The 18,404-nt window shown below is 38.8% G+C and overlaps 2 protein-coding genes and 1 long non-coding RNA gene across 3 annotated transcripts; 2 read left to right on the plus strand and 1 right to left on the minus strand.

Annotated features, from left to right (window-relative positions):
• Positions 1 to 966: 966 nt before the first annotated feature.
• Positions 967 to 3,107, plus strand: LOC125273811 (green-sensitive opsin-3). Its single transcript, XM_048199497.1, has 5 exons — positions 967 to 1,342; positions 1,445 to 1,613; positions 1,917 to 2,082; positions 2,168 to 2,407; positions 2,521 to 3,107. Exons 1-5 carry the CDS (start codon positions 982 to 984, stop codon positions 2,632 to 2,634), a joined length of 1,050 nt encoding a protein of 349 aa, XP_048055454.1. The 5' UTR covers positions 967 to 981; the 3' UTR covers positions 2,635 to 3,107.
• Positions 3,108 to 11,397: 8,290 nt separating this feature from the next.
• On the plus strand, positions 11,398 to 13,104 carry LOC125273810 (green-sensitive opsin-2-like). The gene is given in 6 exon segments (XM_048199496.1): positions 11,398 to 11,758; positions 11,889 to 11,986; positions 11,988 to 12,058; positions 12,353 to 12,518; positions 12,604 to 12,843; positions 12,980 to 13,104. Coding segments are annotated over 6 exon segments (1,050 nt in total). The 3' UTR covers positions 13,094 to 13,104.
• LOC125273812 lies at positions 12,143 to 18,356 on the minus strand. The gene is made up of 3 exons (XR_007186123.1): positions 17,947 to 18,356; positions 17,591 to 17,832; positions 12,143 to 13,148 (listed from the first exon to the last, which is right to left on the minus strand). It is a non-coding gene; the product is annotated as an uncharacterized LOC125273812 (long non-coding RNA).
• Between the last annotated feature and the right edge of the window lie 48 nt (positions 18,357 to 18,404).

The following is an 18,404-nucleotide window of genomic DNA, read 5'->3' on the forward strand; positions in this document are numbered from 1 at the left end:
ATTTAATTGAACTGGATGTGGTGCTTGCAATTCATTTAATGATTCTGTTTTATACAAAGTGATTTGAATGAAATGCATATGCAAAATGATGACTGCAGTTATGTATTATGAGTAAAGTATGAATTATGATAAGCTTGAATGTATGTGAATTCATAATGGAATGAAAAAATAGTATTCCAAAAATAATAAAAATAAATATTAAAGAAAATAATTGAATACAAAAGCTACATTCTCTATTGTCTGAAAACACTAATATTTCACCACCCTCAAACTTTCTGTGCTTTTGATTGAGTTATTCTCAGATAACCATATTCCAATATTTTGAGAAAAAAAAAAAATCATCTGAAGTAATTTGACCATTACCAGGCTTTTTTTGCACACTGATGGCAACATCCCCTACATCTCATTGGAGTGACTTCATTGTAATTAATCTAATTAATCTTCTAATGAATCATCCATCAACCCCATTGCTGTTAACTTTGCAACACAAGATCCCACAGAACAAGTGTTCAGCACAACTATTAGACCTCCACAACAAACTAACATAAAATTATGGGAAGTCTTAATCTGACAGGAAATCCTCTTTAAGTGGGTTCTTTGCACTAATAAGGTAAACAAGTGTGTAGTGTTTATAGAGAATAACAATACATCAGACAACAATTTTTAAATTAAATTCACATTTTTTAAATTAAATACAGTGTTGTGTATATTCACTCCATATTGACAAATGATATAATTTCTTAATATAAGAATCTCAAACAGCAAAATAGTGTCAAGAATCAAGATCCAAAGCTTCACCGGGTGATTAACACAAAAGTGATTATGGCTGCTCTCATCATTTAAATCCCACACCCTCCCACCTCACACTCCTGGATTTATCCCTTATAAGGAACCACAGGGGGGTATATAATCACACCTGATGCATCTTTCCAACACAGCAGATCATATCCTCTGCCAGGTCCGGATCACTATTAGGCAAAGATGAACGGCACTGAGGGGAACAACTTCTACATCCCCATGTCCAACAGGACGGGGCTAGTGAGGAGTCCTTACGAGTATCCGCAGTATTATCTAGCTGAGCCGTGGCAGTTTAAAATCCTTGCTGTATACATGTTCTTCCTCATCTGCTTTGGTCTACCCATCAATGGCCTTACATTGGTGGTTACAGCTCAACACAAAAAGCTTAGACAACCTCTCAACTTCATCTTGGTCAACCTGGCTGTGGCTGGTACCATCATGGTTTGTTTTGGATTCACAGTCACTTTCTACACAGCAATCCAAGGCTACTTTGCTCTGGGTCCAACTGCCTGCGCCATTGAGGGCTTCATGGCCACAGTTGGAGGTGAGAGAAATTAATGTATGTTTTTGGATTGGTTTGATCATTAGATATAGTTAACTGTACTGTAATTTGGGTGAAAATGATATTATTTTATTTGCTTCACAGGACAAGTTTCCCTTTGGTCACTTGTGGTGCTGGCCATTGAAAGATACATTGTGGTTTGTAAGCCAATGGGTAGTTTTAAATTTTCAAACAGCCATGCAATGGCAGGAATTGGATTTACATGGATAATGGCCATGTCATGTGCAGCTCCCCCTCTGGTTGGCTGGTCCAGGTTGGTCTATTAAGACATCATGCAATTTATTTGTTCTCTATTGTAGTGCAGAAGTGAGTACAACAAACATTTCAGCTGAATATGAGGCTTTTTTTTTATTTGGTCAATATACAAGAATATTAGCTTACATTTAATTTAAGACTAAAAATTACTTTTCCCGACTGAACACACTAAACTTTTGCATTATTGCATGAGTAACTTTCTCTCTTAGTTATTTTTGTTAGATTTCAGCTGAACAGTTTTCTACACAGTTTTCTAAATGAGAAGAGGGCAATCTAAATTTCAGGTGCTTTTCTTTAACAGATATATTCCTGAGGGAATGCAGTGTTCATGTGGACCAGACTATTACACCCTGAATCCTGAATACAACAATGAATCATATGTTGCCTACATGTTCACCTGCCATTTTATATTTCCGGTCACCGTAATCTTCTTCACCTATGGGCGGCTTGTTTGCACCGTCAAGGCGGTATGAAATGTCACTTTAAACATTCTTGCAAATTCCTAACTATTGGAATACTATGTTAAAAATGAGTTATTTTGTGCTCTCTTAGGCTGCAGCTCAACAGCAGGACTCTGCATCTACCCAGAAGGCTGAGAGGGAAGTGACAAAAATGGTCATCCTGATGGTTTTGGGTTTCCTGGTGGCCTGGACCCCTTATGCCAGTGTTGCTGCCTGGATTTTCTTAAATAGGGGAGCTGCTTTCAGTGCCCAGTTCATGGCTGTTCCTGCCTTTTTCTCAAAGACCTCAGCCATATTTAACCCTATCATTTATGTGCTGCTAAACAAACAGGTAAGTCACATCATGAATGGAAAGTCATATCCTTCACATCCCATTCCCTCTCTACCCCCTCAGTTATTAAAGAGTGGCAAAATGTGTACTAAGTGTAACACTGTCTTTTACAGTTCCGGAGCTGCATGCTGACCACTCTTTTCTGTGGAAAGAATCCTCTTGGCGATGAGGAGTCCTCAACTGTGTCCACCAGCAAGACAGAGGTGTCCTCTGTATCTCCAGCATAGACTTTTCAATCTCTCACAGATTTTGTTCTTTTAGTCATTGATAAATTTGGGCATCTGAAAAAAAGACCAAAAAAAGTTGAATTAGTTGATCTCGTACGGTTGTGTTCACTATGACTATTAACTTGGTGAACTCAAATACATTTGTTAAATAAGTAAAAGGCTTAATGGGGTTTAATGAGTTATCAGTGATCATTTTTTTATGAACTGGGAGGCTAACATTTATATCTTTGGCCTAAAATGTGTATATATTTTGTAAATAATAATAAAAAAAAAAGGATAGAAATAAAATACTGGCATTAAAAAGTGTCTTCGTTTCCATTATTTATGAACTGATTTAATTTTGAGTTTGTTTGCACATACATATGATACTGAAACTGAATTTAGTATTAGTGCACACTAATCAAGACAGTCTATGTAGTGCTAGAATACAATCAAATCCACCCTACATTCTGTCTGAAACAAAGGCCAGGCATCTGCTGTTTGCAATAACACTGTAGAGACAGAACTCTTTTAAAGGGTTAGTTCAACCAAAAAATTCATCATTAATGTCAAGACTTTCGTTCTTCTTTGGAACACAAATAAAGATATTTTTAATAAAATCTGAGCAATTTCTGTCCCTCCATTGACAGCTACACAACTACCACTTTGACGCTTCAAAAAGAAAAATGAATTGAGCGGTTTAGTCCACATTTTCTGAAGAGACGTGGTCACTTTACACGCTGAACAGATTTAATTTAGGCTTTTATTCACATATAAACATTCATCAACACACACATCAGTTATGATGAATGGAAGCTCAAGCATGTTAGCTTGACATGCAAGAACCAATGAGGTTTGTTCTCGTGCATCAAGCAGGTTCGGTTGAGCTTCTGTTTATGTTTGCTGATCAGTGTGTACATGTGAACAAAATCCTAAATTCAGTCATGTTCATCATAAAAAGCAATCGAGTCTCTTCAAAACATTTGGATTAAACCATTCAATTCATATGGATTTCTTTTACGTTCTCTTTATGAAAAGTGGTAGTTGCGTAGCTGTCAATGGAGAGTACAGAACTGGCTCAGATTTATCCAAAATATCTTCTTTGTGTTCAACACACCACAACACAAGGGTGAGTAAATGATGACAGAATTTTCATTTATGGGTGAACTATCCCTTTAAAGTCTCTAATGCCCCCATCAACCATGTATTTGCTAATTGTGGTAATCAACATTATGCCACAAATTCTGTTGATTAATCAGATTTTGAACCCAGAATATAAATTTAAGTTGATCTGACCGTGTTGAACATCAGCATTTATCTCTTTCCATTCTGACTCTATAGTCTCTGCCTAAAGGTCTTAATGTGACCTGCATGATTGCTCAGACAAAGCACTATTGGCAGAAATGAACAAATACAACCCCACTTTGCAACACAGTTTATGCCATCTTTAGTGAATTCATTTTGGATTCGGACACATGCTGCTCCATATTCACTACGTGCTTGACTTCGAATTTTCGAAAATTGTGTGGTGCTTATATATTTGATGCTTATATTGTAGTGTTTTATTGTTCTGATCTTATTACTGCTGTTTGTAAAGTGCTTTGAGCTGTGGAAACACTATATAGGCTAACACCATAGGAGAATGACACAGAAGAGAAGATATTGTTGAATAAAGTCGTTATTTTTGTTTCTCATCATAAAATTAAGGCTGAACCACAGCAGTCGCGTGGATTAATTTAACAATGTATTTAATACCTTTCTGGACCTCGAAAGTGGTTGTTAAATTGCTGTCTATGGAGGAGTCCGACACCTCTCGGATTTCTTAAAAAATATCTTAACTTATGTTCCGATGAACAAATGTTTTACGGGTTTGCAACGACATGAGGGTGAGTAATTAATGACAGAATTTTCATTTTTGGGTGAACTAACCCTTTAAGTCAGGGGTTCTCAAACACATTCCAGGAGCCTCCCCAGCACTGCACATTTTCATGTCTCCTTTGACACACCCATTTCAGGTCTTGGAGTCTCGACTAATGAGCTGATGATCTGAATCAGGTGTGTTTGATGAAGGAGACATCGAAAACATTGGCTGCGTCCGAAAACCTAGGTAGCTGACTTGCTGCCTCACTGCCTTATCAAGCAATGACTTGTAAGTCAGCGTTTGTGCATGAAGACACCTTATGAAACGGATTTCGGACAGACTTCTGAGGCAGTGTAACAGTTTAATGATCTACCGCAATATAGTGCGAGCTTTGGTGAGAAATAAACAAATATTTAAGTACTACAGTAGTAATTTCTTGCTAGAAATGATATCAAAAGTGGAAAATGTTGGTCAAAAATGTACATTTACTCACAAAATGGCCAGCAAATGCAACTTTTGGACACCGTCTTTATTTTTCTAGCACAACTGTCACAGAATGGAAAGCATAGGATTGTGGGATATCAAAGACAGCAGAGGACACATCTATGCTGCCTTGAAAAATCAATCAGATGAAGGTATCTCATGATATCTAAGGTATCTATATGAAGGTATTTGGACGTGCCTTGATGCCTTACTACCTTGAAATGTGTCCTCCGAAGGCAACATTTTCCAGTTTTCGGACGCAGCCATTGTGTTGGGGAGGCTATTGTTAGCTAATAGGCTATAGCAAAATAGCTCCTAAAAGACTTGCTGTACTTTGATTTTAATGATTTTTCTTCCTAACCTAACTCAGACCATACACATATACTGACATACTGGCATCTGCTGTCTCAGTCACAGAAAAAAAAAATTAATGAAAACATACAAATATAAAGTCTGCCTATAATGAGAACTTTAAAAATCATCCAAGGATGCACCTGATGGAGTTGGTTAAGAGAATGTTCAGAGTGTGCAGAGCTGACAAAGAAGCTCATCTAGTTTTGTTTAATATTTTTAGTTAATACATAATTCACATACTTCCAGTTGTGTCATTTCATATCCCTGGTTTCACAGACAAGGCTTAAGGCTAGTCTTTGATTAAAATGCACGTGTGAGCTGTTTTAACTGAAAGCAACTTGTACTAACATATCTTAAAATATGTCAGTGGCATTGTCTCAAAATGCACACCAGTATTTTTTTTCTTCTTCTAGAACGTATTTAAAAGCTATAATTAAATGCCCTAATTGAACTAAGGCCTAATCCTGGCTTAAGCTAAGTGAAACCGGGCCATATAGCTTTGATTAGGGCAATTCTAAAACAATGGAAAAAAGAACGAGCCTAGAACAATAATGAAATGCGTTACCCATGTAGAAGGTGACGTTCTTGTGACCTTGCACAACGTTCCCCAAAGCTGATGTAAATTCCAAACCTTTACAGAACATTAGGGACGTTCTCGTAACGTCCTCTTTTGGTAATGAAAGTGCTGCAGTTCAAGCTTCCTTATATGACTTTAGGGGGACGTTCCATTTTGGTTATTTTATGGTCACATAAGAACGTTACAAAGAGGACATTTGGGACATTAACAGAATGTTCCCACACGGTCCTCTGTTGGTCATTTAATAACATTCCTGATATAACTTTAGGGGAACGTTTTATTTTGGTTATTTTATGGTCACGCAAGAACGTTACAAAGGGGACATTTGGGAAGTTAACAGAATGTCCTATAGTAATAGTCCCCTAAACATTCCCAGAATGTCTTGAATGTTCCCTGAAGGACCACCAAATAATGTTCCCCAACCCTTAAAAGAACTCCACATCATGACCGTCTCTGAACGTTCAGGGAATGTTTACCAGATGACATTAGATGTTGATATTTTATAGAAAATAATAAAGTTTGAAGTCACTGTTATGAAGGTGAGTGTTTGCTTTAGATGGGCTCTTGATTCTTTACATTTTAACATTAGATTTTCTCTGGCTGCTTTAACTGGGTTTCCAAAACATGCTTGTTACAGCAAAAATTACTAAGGAATTCTGATCAGATGAATTTCGTTATTTATTGATGGTGATTCAGACTGTTACAATCATCACGGAGTGTCCTGATTCATTGCTCTTCTCCAGAGTCTAAACTCTGAGGGTGTTAACTGTTAGTTTTGTCTTTTTTTATGACAGTCAAATGTTCAGATTTTAAAATTCATCCTACAGACAGAGTTTTGAGCATTTTCATTTAGACTCATGAATCAGCATATGAACCTCAACAATGGTGACAATAAACAAAAATCTTTTTGTGACTTTAGTAGCTTGTTTTGTGATGCTCAGATTTAATCTGTTTATCTGAAAATGTTGTCCCCATTGTTGAGGTTCATATGCTTAATCTTGATGTCTGTGTGAGTCTACATGATCCTGTCTGAATAATTTCTGTATAATGACGTAAAAACTTTCAAAATATCAAAGCAGGACAGAATTTTATGCAGTATTATAGGACTACAATAACATGACATGAATATAATATTCAGAGATCAGAGAATAAGCCCACTGATTGATGATGAAATTATCAATAAGCAACCAAATTGATCTGATCAGATTTCGTCAAAGGTCAGGAGCTCAAATAAAGCAAGCGCTTATCTCCATAACGGTGACTTCAAACTTTATAATATTTAATAAAACATCAACACCTCATTAAGATTTTGTATGGAAGAAATAAAGTCAGACTGGTTTGTAATAAGTGAAGATGCAGAGATCTAGAGAGATCTGTTAGTGTTTAATGTTCTGTTTCTGTTATCTGAGTTTTGTGAGGTTACCATTGTGCTGAAGAGTAGAGCCTGTACTTCAGTCAGGGTTGAGCTGATAAACACTGATGTTATGCTGCATATTGCTTTATTTAAAGGTCCCGTTTTTCGTGTTTTTTTGAAGCTTTGATTGTGTTTATAGTGTGCAATATAACGTGTTCATGTTTCGCGTGTAAAACAACACAGTATTTTTCACATAATTTACTTATCTGTATACTGCTGTTTCCACTGTCATAAAAACGGGCTGATGACTTCCTTGTTCTATGAAGTCCCTCCTTCAGAAATACGTAACGAGTTCTGATTGTGCCAGCGGTTCCTGTGTTGTGATTCGACAGCAGTTTAGCGCATCTTGCCCGGAAAGGTCACGCCTCTTACCATAACGTGGAGATGCACGCGCTCAGTGTTATTGTAAACATGTCTTTAATTTTACCCTATCAATTTGAGCCGGAATCAGACCCGGTGATTGGACTGCGGGATGAAAATAACAGCGTTTCGACGACATGGTGACAAACACACTCTACAAACGCAACTCTTGTGTATTCCTGTGGGCGGAGGTTAGTCAAAAAACTGTTTTAGTGACGTCATTAAAGAAGGAAGTAGAGGGATGTAGTCCAAACTGGCCGTTCGATGTAGGCGACTTCTGTTAAATAAAATATCTCACTTGGCATTGAACTTTGAGCTTTAAAATTTTACAGATTTTATTCATACTCTAACAACAACATTACACACTAACTAAAGTTTGAAACATGGGATCACGAAGAACGGGACCTTTAAAGGCAGAAACTGTGTAGTTGCTGATGCAGTGATACAGCAGTTACATTAGCTCATGCATGTGCTCATGTCAGCTAATGATTTACTGCAAGATATTTGCATTTTACAGAGAAGGTTTCAAAATAATAATCCAAGAAATACCTGTTAAGTGCTTTTTTTGTAAGACATAAGAAAAATTAGTTTTTGTTTGAACAGCCACTTTTGTTAGTCAATTTAACTCTAATTTTCAAATAATTTTTTTGACAAGGGCAGCAGGGACGTTCTGGGAACATCACAAATAAAATATGGAGGCCCAGCCGGCAGCCGCACAAATTTCTGCGATAGACACACGACTGGACCATGCCCAAGAGGAGGTCATGCCTCTTGTGGAATGTGCTCTAACACCTATAGGACATTGCAGCCCTAAAGAGGAGTAGGCGAGTGCTATCGCATCAACTATCCATCTGGACAGCCTAGGCTTCGTGACCGGGTAACCTACGGTGCGGCCTCTGAAGCATACAAAGGGCTGTTCCGACTGACGAAATGAGGTGGAACGGTCAATATAGGTCCTTAGGGCCCTTACAGGACAGAGTAAGTTCAACTCCTGATCATCCTGAGAAGGAGGAAATGCGGAGAGAATGACAACCTGTGCCCTGAATGGAGTGGAGAGAACCTTAGGGACGTATCTGTGTATTGGTTTCAGGACGACTTTGTAGTCGTTAGGCCCAAACTCAAGACAAGAGGAGCTCACAGAGAGCGCCTGTAAATCTCCCTCTTAACCGATGCTAAGGCCAATAGCAGGGCGGTTTTTAGCGACAGGGGGCGTAGGTCGGCAGTCTGAAGCTGCTCAAAAGGGAGGCCTTTGAGACCTCTAAGAACTGTGGAAAGGTCCCAGGTAGGGATCGTAAAGGGGCGAGGAGGGTTCAGCCTCCGGGACCCCTTCAGGAAACGAACAACAAGATTGTTCTTACCTACAGACTATAGGAGCATGAGAGGCTGCTATAGCTGCGAGAGACCTTAAGGGTAGAGGGAGTACGGCCTCTATCTATTAAGTCTTGGAGGAAGGACAATATCTGAGATATGTCACAAGTGAAAGGGTCTTCACCCCGGGCTGCACACCAGGCAGTGAAGACTGACCACTTAAGGGTGTAGAGACGTCTCGTGGATGGAGCTGTAGCCTGTGAGATGGTATTCAGGACGCTCTGGTCCCGTCCCAAGGGAATTGGCCACGGCTCTGCTGACGACAGCTGAGTCAGGTCCGAGACCCATGGCTGGTTCTTCCACATAGGGGCCACTAGAAGGACCATGTGAGCACCCTCCCTAACTCGTCTGATGACCTGGGGGATCAGAGCGATTGGGGGAAAAGCATAGAGGAGAAGACTAGGCCAATTGTGGGCCAGAGCATCTCTGTTATGAGAAATAGGTTGTGCAATGATAGTTGTCTTCGGAGATGAAGAGGTCGACCTCTGCTCTCCCGAAGATGTCCCAAATTTTCTGAACTTTATGGGGGTGGAGCATCCATTCCTCTGAAGGGAGGTTGCTCTGGGACAATATGTCCGCCCCTTTGTTCAAAACGCCCTGTACATACACTGCTCTCAGCGAGAGCAGGTTGTGTTGGGCCCACTCCAGGATGTCTTTCACCAGAGTGAAGAGGGTTTTGAGGGGTCAGGCCCAGCTGTAGAGCTGGTGATGCTGAGCTCATAAGACCTAGCATCCTCTGAAACCCCTTGAGCGGCAGAGAAGTTCCGGGAGTAAAAGTTCCCACGAGCTGCTGAATGGCCAGAGACCTTTCTGGCAAGACTAAGGCTTCAGAAATCGGAGAAAAGGAGTTTTCCCCAATGCGTCTTAGCCTAACGGCTTAACAACGCAGTACGAGTGTAGTATCGAAAGGGAACTCCACATCGTGACCATCACTGAACGTACTGGGAACGTTAGGCAACATCCTTAACACCAGTGGGGACGTTCTGAGAAAGTTCTGGGAATGTAAAATTTCTAGCGGGGAGTACGTCATCAAAAGAGTATTGCATTTATTAGCCTATTCAGTTGTTTATAAAAGTTTAATCTATTTATTGCAGGAACGTCATTTTGCACAATGTGCCAACACACTTCTTTCTTTTTTTAAATAAACTAGCCTATATAGGGCTATATAGCTTCACTAATCATAAGGATCTAACCATATTTGCCATATAATTGCATGAATTTCCATGACTTTTCTAGCTCTTTATATGCTTACTGTATAAGGATTTTTATAAATACTTTTTTTTTTTTAATAGACTGGACTCATATGTCATTATTTTACTCACCCTTATGTCGTTCAGAAACTATAGCCTATAGTTTTCTTCTGTGGAACACAAAATATTTGCGCTGCTCATTTCCAAAGCCTACAAGCCATAACGGGTGTCGGATCAGATAGCTTCACGGTCATTGCTCCGGCGCGCTGCGCGTTTGTTGTTTCGTGTGCTCCACTTTCTCTGTCTCTACCACTTCGCTTGCTGTCATTCTCCACTACTTTCTATCAAGACGTAACCCCACAAAATAGATAACAGTAGACTTAAATGACCTTATTTACTTACAATCACCATCGTGCGGGTCTAAACTCTGGTGTTGTTTTAATTGTGCTTTATAAATAAAACAAACAAACAAAACAAACTTGGCGAGTAAAGAGAAGACTTCTCACCGCGGGTTCAGGAGTGTCCCATTTATAAATAACTAAGACGACCGCGTAACAGATCACAGCCTGCTTTTTAAAGACATTTTAATCGTATAAAAAAGCTCGTTTTAATATGCAAATGATAGAGAGAGTGCATTATTAAAACATTACTGGGGTGGGGGTTCGGTGTCGGGGGTACGCACGACCACTCAACCCGGCTGTGTCAGCTGCAAATGTTTTATATTTAAATAAAACACACAGATATTGACATTTTGTTGTTTTAATGCTATTGTGTTACTTTAATATCACTATTGGACTACACCAGACAATGATTACATTTAAATTTACATTTTATCCTTGAAATAAATACAGCTTTGATTATACTCACTTTGTACTGTCAATTAATATCAATATCAATATATGCCCTAATTTAAGACCCTAAAAAGGTGAAAAAAAAAAAAAAGATCTAAAGCTTCATGAGGTAATTAGTCCACAAGTGATTATGTCTGCTCTTATTCAAATCCCACTTTACAACACCCTCCCCACCTTGTGCGCCTGTATTTATCCCTTATAAGGAATCTTAGAGGCATATATAACCACTCCTGATGCATCTTTGCAAATAAAGAGCAGATGAAGAGCAGTCACTCAGCTGTACCGCAGCAGCAGATTACATCCCTCTGGATCATTAGTGGGCAAAGATGAACGGCACTGAGGGAAACAACTTCTACATCCCCATGTCCAACAGGACAGGGCTAGTGAGGAGTCCTTTCGAGTATCCGCAGTATTATCTAGCTGAGCCGTGGCAGTTTAAAATTCTTGCTGTATACATGTTCTTCCTCATCTGTTTTGGTCTACCCATCAATGGCCTTACATTGGTGGTTACAGCTCAACACAAAAAGCTTAGACAACCTCTCAACTTCATCTTGGTCAACCTGGCTGTGGCTGGTACCATCATGGTTTGTTTTGGATTCACAGTCACTTTCTACACAGCAATCCAAGGCTACTTTGCTCTGGGTCCAATTGGCTGTGCGATTGAGGGCTTCATGGCCACACTTGGAGGTGAGAGAAATTTTAATGTTTTTTTGTTTGAATGGTCTGAGGAATTACTTTGGCGAATGTTAAAAGTAGGGTATGTTTGGCTGTAATTGTAGGGTGTTAATAAATTGTATATTTTACTTGCCACACACAGGTGAAGTTGCTCTTTGGTCACTTGTGGTACTGGCCATCGAGAGATACATTGTGGTTTGTAAGCCAATGGGTAGTTTTAAATTCTCATCCACCCACGCGAATGGCAGGAATCGCATTTACGTGGATAATGGCCATGGCATGTGCGGCTCCCCCTCTGGTTGGCTGGTCCAGGTTGGTTTAATTACACATGCAATTATTTTGCTCTCCAGTGCAGTGATTATAACAAACATTCCAGTTGAACATGAGGCATTTTCATTTTTTAAAAGGCAACATGTTTATTGATACACAGGGATGGCTTACTTTCAATGTAAATAAGGCTTTTCCCAGTGTAACAGTCACACTGATTTTTTAATGCTAATTTTTAACTGCATAGTTTGTATTAAATGTAGTTGTTTTCAAATGCCTAGGTACAACATATATTACTCTGACTGAAGTTTCCTAACATCAGGTGCTTTTCTTTAACAGATATATTCCTGAGGGAATGCAGTGTTCATGTGGACCAGACTATTACACCCTGAATCCTGAATACAACAATGAATCATATGTCATCTACATGTTCACCTGCCATTTTATACTTCCGGTCACCGTAATCTTCTTCACCTATGGGCGGCTTGTTTGCACCGTCAAGGCGGTATGAAATGTCATGTTAAACATTCCTGTAATTTCTCAAATATTGGAATACAATGTTAAAAATGGGCTGTTTTGTGCTCTCTTAGGCTGCAGCTCAACAGCAGGACTCAGCATCTACCCAGAAGGCTGAGAGGGAAGTGACAAAAATGGTCATCCTGATGGTTTTGGGTTTCCTGGTGGCTTGGACCCCTTATGCCAGTGTTGCTGCCTGGATCTTCTTTAATAAGGGAGCTGCTTTCACTGCCCAGTCCATGGCTGTTCCTGCCTTTTTCTCAAAGACCTCAGCCTTATATAACCCAATCATCTATGTGCTGCTAAACAAACAGGTTAATCATATATCTGACTTCTCCTATGCCAGACATCCCATTCCTGCTCTACTCCCTCTCCTCTCTCTATCGTCTCTATCAATAAAAAGCTGAATAAAACCCCAAAAAGTTCTAAATGAAACACTGTCTTTTACAGTTCCGGAGCTGCATGCTGACCACTCTTTTCTGTGGAAAGAATCCTCTTGGCGATGAGGAGTCCTCAACTGTGTCCACCAGCAAGACGGAGGTGTCCTCTGTATCTCCAGCATAGACTTTTTAACCTCTCACAGATTTTTATTCTTTTAGTCTTTGATCAATTTGAGCATCTGAAAAAAAGACAAAAAAAATTTTAATTAGTTGATCTCATATGGTTGTGTTCACTATGACTATTAACCTGGTGAACTCACATACAAGTAAAAGGCTTAATGGGGTTTAATGAGTTATCAGTGATAATTTTTTATTAACTGGGAGGCTAACATTTATATCTTTGGCCTAAAATGTGTATATATTTTGTAAATAATAATAAAAAAAAAAGGATAGAAATAAAATACTGGCATTAAAAAGTGTCTTCGTTTCCATTATTTATGAATTGATTTAATTTTGAGTTTGCTTGCAAATACATATGATACTGAAACTGAATTTAGTATTAGTATAGCTATTGCACACTATTTTAAATCAAGACAATCCATGTAGTGCTAGAATACAATCAAATCCACCCTAAATTCTGTCTGAAACAAAGGCCAGGCATCTGCTGTTTGCAATAACGCTGTAGAGACTGAGCTCTTTTAAATGATTAGTTCTTCCAAAAATGAAAATTCATTAATTACTCACCCACCCTCATATTGTTCCAAACCCGTAAGACTTTCATTCATCTTTGGAACACAAATGAAGATATTTTTGATCAAATCTGACCGTTTTCTGTCCCTCCATTAACAGCTACGCAACTACCACTTTGACGCTTCAAAAAGTTCATAAAGAAATCGTAAAACTAATCCATAAGAATTTGAGTGGTTTAGTCCAAACTTTTTTAAGAGAAACGATCGCTTTATTTGATAAATTGAATTTAGACTTTTATTCACATATAAACATCCATCAACTCACACATCAGCTCAAGCATGTTTGCTTGACGTGCGAGAACCAGTGAGGTTCATTCTCGAGTGTTACGCTGCACGTTTGAACTTGACGCACATCAAGCAGTTTCAGTTGAGCTTCTGTTTATGTTTGCTGATCAATGTTTATATGTAAAAAAAATCCTAAATTCAATCATGTTCATCATAAGGCCAATTCACACTTCCACACATTGCTATTGTAAAGTTAGAACAGGCCGGGGCTTGGTTACTGCGAACATCTAATGCCATAATTTCAGGATATACTTTATTTTAAAGGAAAGAAAAATGAGAGAAAGGTCGATTTTGTTGTGGTAATCAACATGAAACAAATTCTGTTGATTTTTGAACCCAGAATATTAATTTAAGTTGATCTGACCATGTTGAACATCAGCGTTTATCTCTTTCCATTCTGACTTTATAGTCTCTGCCTAAGGGTCTTAATGTGACCTGCATGATTGCTCAGACAAAGCACTATTGGCAGACATGAACAAATACAACTCCAGGAATGTTCTCTCAAAAAGAGCAAACAGGTCAAATAATATTGTCAGCCAAATTAATTCGTGAAATTAAATTATTTATTTATTAATATTCCCTATAATAATTAGTTTGTTCAGTTTAGTATATCGTTCATTACCGAACGAACGCGGCGCCAGTTCCATTTTTTCCGTAGGAGTAAGGCGTAGGACATACAGCATAAGCTTTTTGAACAATACAGAAGGCGAAAGGGCAGAACCACTTGTAAGGTGATCATTTGTGCTCATAAAGCATATACAGTTTTATTTATTTTTAGAAAATGAGCAATCGTTTTGCTAGATAAGACCCTTATTCCTCATCTGGGATCGTTTAAAGCCCTTTGAAGCTGCACTGAAACTGTAATTTTGACCTTCAACAGTGGAGACCATTGAAGTCCACTATAAGGAGAATAATCTTGGAATGTTTTCATCAAAAACATTAATTTCTTTTCGACCGAAGAAAGAAGGACATGGACATCTTGGATGACATGGGGGTGAGTAAATTATCAGGAAATTTTTATTTGAAAGTGGACTAATCCTTTAATACCGTTTCCAGTTAGTTTAGGTGACAGATTCTACAGCTTGGTGCTGCATGCGTTTGACTGCCACTTCATACTAAAAACTGTGTGTTTGTGTTTTGTCAAGTTGTTGCTGTAGTCATTTTTAAATGTTTTTCTTTATTTCACACATTTATAAAACTGACATTTTTGGATCTCAACATCTCAACAAACTTTCGCTTGTGTTCGCGGTCAGCTGTGCCCCACTGCATGCTGCGTTGTTTCATCTGCCCGCCTTTTACCTGCCTGCCTACCTGACGGTGTGTGTGGCTCTTTGACCGGTGTATGTTGTGGTGTGGTGGTCGTGTGTTCCTGTTTTTTTGGTCCTAAAGTTGGCTCGGTGACATGGGAGATGCGGGTCGACGAGAATGCCCCCACTTTGCAACGCATTACACAACACACTTAATGCCATAGGCTATTTACTGAATTTGTTTTGGACTTTTGGGTCGGACATCACTTGTCTTAGAATTTTCGGGAATTGTGTGTTGTTTGATGTTTATATTGTTTTGATCTGATTAGTGTACTGTTTTTTGTAAAGCACTTTGAGCTGTGGAAAGACGCTATTGTATAGTGCAGTCTACATATATACTCCTGTTTGTCCAGTTCCTATTTTACCCCATAGTCAAAATTAATATAAATGTTTTGCTATTCTTATAGATATTTAAATGGTTAGTTCACCCAAAAATGAAAATTCTGTCATTTATTACTTACCCTCATGCCGCTCCACACCCGTAAGACCTTCGTTAATCTTCGGAACACAAATTAAGATATTTTATCTGAAATCCGATGGCTCCGTGCGGCCTCCATAGGGAGCAATGACATTTCCTCTCTCAAGATCCATAAAGGTACTAAAAACATATTTAAATCAGTTCATGTGAGTACAGTAGCTCAATATTAATATTATAAAACGACAAGAATATTTTTGGTGCGCCAAAAAAAACAAAATAACGACTTATAAAGTGATGGCCGATTTCAAAACACTGCTTCAGGAAGAATCAGAGCACAAATGAATCAGTGTATCGAATCTGCTGTTCGGAGTGCCTAAGTCACGTGATTTCAGCCTTTGACAGTTTGACACGTGATCTGAATCATGATTCGATACACTGATTCATTTGTGCTCCGATGCTTCCTGAAGCAGTGTTTTGAAATCGGCCATCACTAAATAAGTTGTTATTTTGTTTTTTTTGGCACACCAAAAATTATTTTCATTTTTGGGTGAACTAACCCTTTAATGCCCCCACTGATCCTGTTCAGTGGGAACAACAACCTGCAAGACCAGTGGTTCCCAACCTTTTTTACGGCAAGGCCCACCTCCTCTATAAATCAACACAGCACGGCCCACCTACCCCCTCCATAATTTTTTTTTTAATTCACAAAAACATTTGTATTATAGTGTTATTACTTTTCAACCCCATGTTATTATTTCTTTAAAGAAGAAACTCAAAATAGATTTAAACCACGCATGCCTAATGTACGACTGCTGTATGTCACTGTAATCGTCTTTACCTTCATTACTATAGTCCTCTATCAAAACCTTTTTAGCGACACAGGTTTTTTTTTTTTTAACTGAGAGAGTTTGCGTTTTGAGCCACCGTTCAGTCTGTCTTTCACAGCAGCACGAGGAGAAACATACTAGGCTGAACCGAAACAATCACAGAATACATACGAGAGAGGTGGTGCCTTGTTTTAAATGTATTTTTTAATGAAATTAATGAAATTTATTAAATGTAACGTAATAATAATTAAATTAAGGAATTATATTATTATATTTAAATTCATTTTAATTTATCTCGTTGTCCACCTGGAGGATCACTGAGGCCCCCTAGTGGGCCGCGGCCCACAGGTTGGGAACCACTGTGCTAGACATCCAAGCACGTAGCAAGCAAAGATTCTGAATATAGCTTGTGCTATGGCTACTAGCTACAGCATAATAGCTCAGAAAAGACTTGCTGTCATTGATTTTTATGATTTTTCTTCCTCACCTAACTCAGACCACACATACACACACACTGGCATCTGCGATCTCAGTCTCACACTCTCAGGAAAAAAAAAATACAATTAATGAAAACAGACAAAGTTTGTCTATGATGAGAACTTTAACAATCATTCAGTTAAGGATGCACCTGATGGAGTTGGTTAAGAGAATGTTCAGAGTGTGCAGAGCTGAGTGTTTTGATTTGTTTATTATTTTTGGTTAACAGGCTATTTAATAGCTTTGATTTAGCCTATTCTTCTTAAACAATGGAAAATACTTAGAATAATGAACGAGCCTAGATCAATAATTAAAGGAGTTATACGACATAGCATCAAAAGAGTCTTCTATTTGATTGTTTACAAAATTTTGATCCATTAATTGCAGGAATGTCATTTTGCACAGCAGACTTTTTTCTTTCTTTTAATAAACTTAGGCTACCTATATGGGGCTATAGCCTCCAACTATCCAAGTTTAGTCTATTATCTTAAAATATAGGATATATACTTCAATGACATTTCCAGCCCTATATAGGCTACGCTTACTGTAGCCTATAAGGATTTTTATAAATACGTTTTTTATAAATAGACTGCATTTAAATGTCATTATTTTACTCACCCTTGTGTCGTTCAAAAACTGTATAGTTTTCCTCTGTGGAACACAAAATATTCGCGCTGCTCATTTCCATATAAATAAGCCATAATACCGGGTGTCGGATCCGATGGCTTCACGGTCATTGCTCCGGCGCGCTGCGGGTTTGTTGTTTCGTGTGATCCGAGTTCAAAACCTCGTGCTCCATTTTCTCTGTCTCTCTCCACCACTTCGCTTCCTGTCATTCTCCACTACTTTCTATCAAGACACTAACCCCACAAAATAGATAGACTTAAAAATGACTCGTGTCTTATATTCCAAGTTTTCTGAAGTCATGTTTAAAAAACAGACCGGCAATTAATTCGTTTATTTAGACTACTTACAATCTCCATCTTGCGGGTATCCGCAGCGCTCGTATCCTTTAGGCCTGTGGTTCCCAACCACGTTCCTGGAGGCCCCCCAGCACTGCACATTTTGCATGTCTCCTTAATCAAACACACCAGATTTAGGTAATCAGCTCATTGGTAGTGACTCAAAGACCTGAAATGGGTGTGTTAGACAAGAAGACATGCAAAATGTGCATGGTGGGGGGCCTCTAGGAATGTGGTTGGAAACCATTGGTTTAGGCTACATTTAAGGGAAGACTTCTTTGTGCTGGTTCTGGGGTGACTCTATAAATAACTAAGACGAGCGCGTAACCCATCACAGCATGCATTTTAGTCACATAAACATTTTACATGCTAGTTTTTAATATTGCAAATTTAAAACATTATACGGGTGGGGGTTCGGTGTCGGGGGTACGTGCGTAGACCCAACCCAAGCCCCATCCTAGCGCCGCCAC

The sequence above is a fragment of the Megalobrama amblycephala genome, linkage group LG8 (assembly GCF_018812025.1).
Source record: "Megalobrama amblycephala isolate DHTTF-2021 linkage group LG8, ASM1881202v1, whole genome shotgun sequence".
Taxonomy (NCBI): Eukaryota; Metazoa; Chordata; class Actinopteri; order Cypriniformes; family Xenocyprididae; genus Megalobrama; species Megalobrama amblycephala.

What these genes read in the sequence shown, in the direction of transcription:
- LOC125273811 (XM_048199497.1), top strand. Translation starts at nt 982, where the DNA reads ATGAACGGCACTGAGGGGAACAACTTCTACATCCCCATGTCCAACAGG. An exon ending in CCTCTGGTTGGCTGGTCCAG is followed by an intron (nt 1,614 to 1,916) that starts GTTGGTCTATTA and finishes TTTCTTTAACAG; the next exon opens with ATATATTCCTGAGGGAATGC. An exon ending in TTGTTTGCACCGTCAAGGCG is followed by an intron (nt 2,083 to 2,167) that starts GTATGAAATGTC and finishes GTGCTCTCTTAG; the next exon opens with GCTGCAGCTCAACAGCAGGA.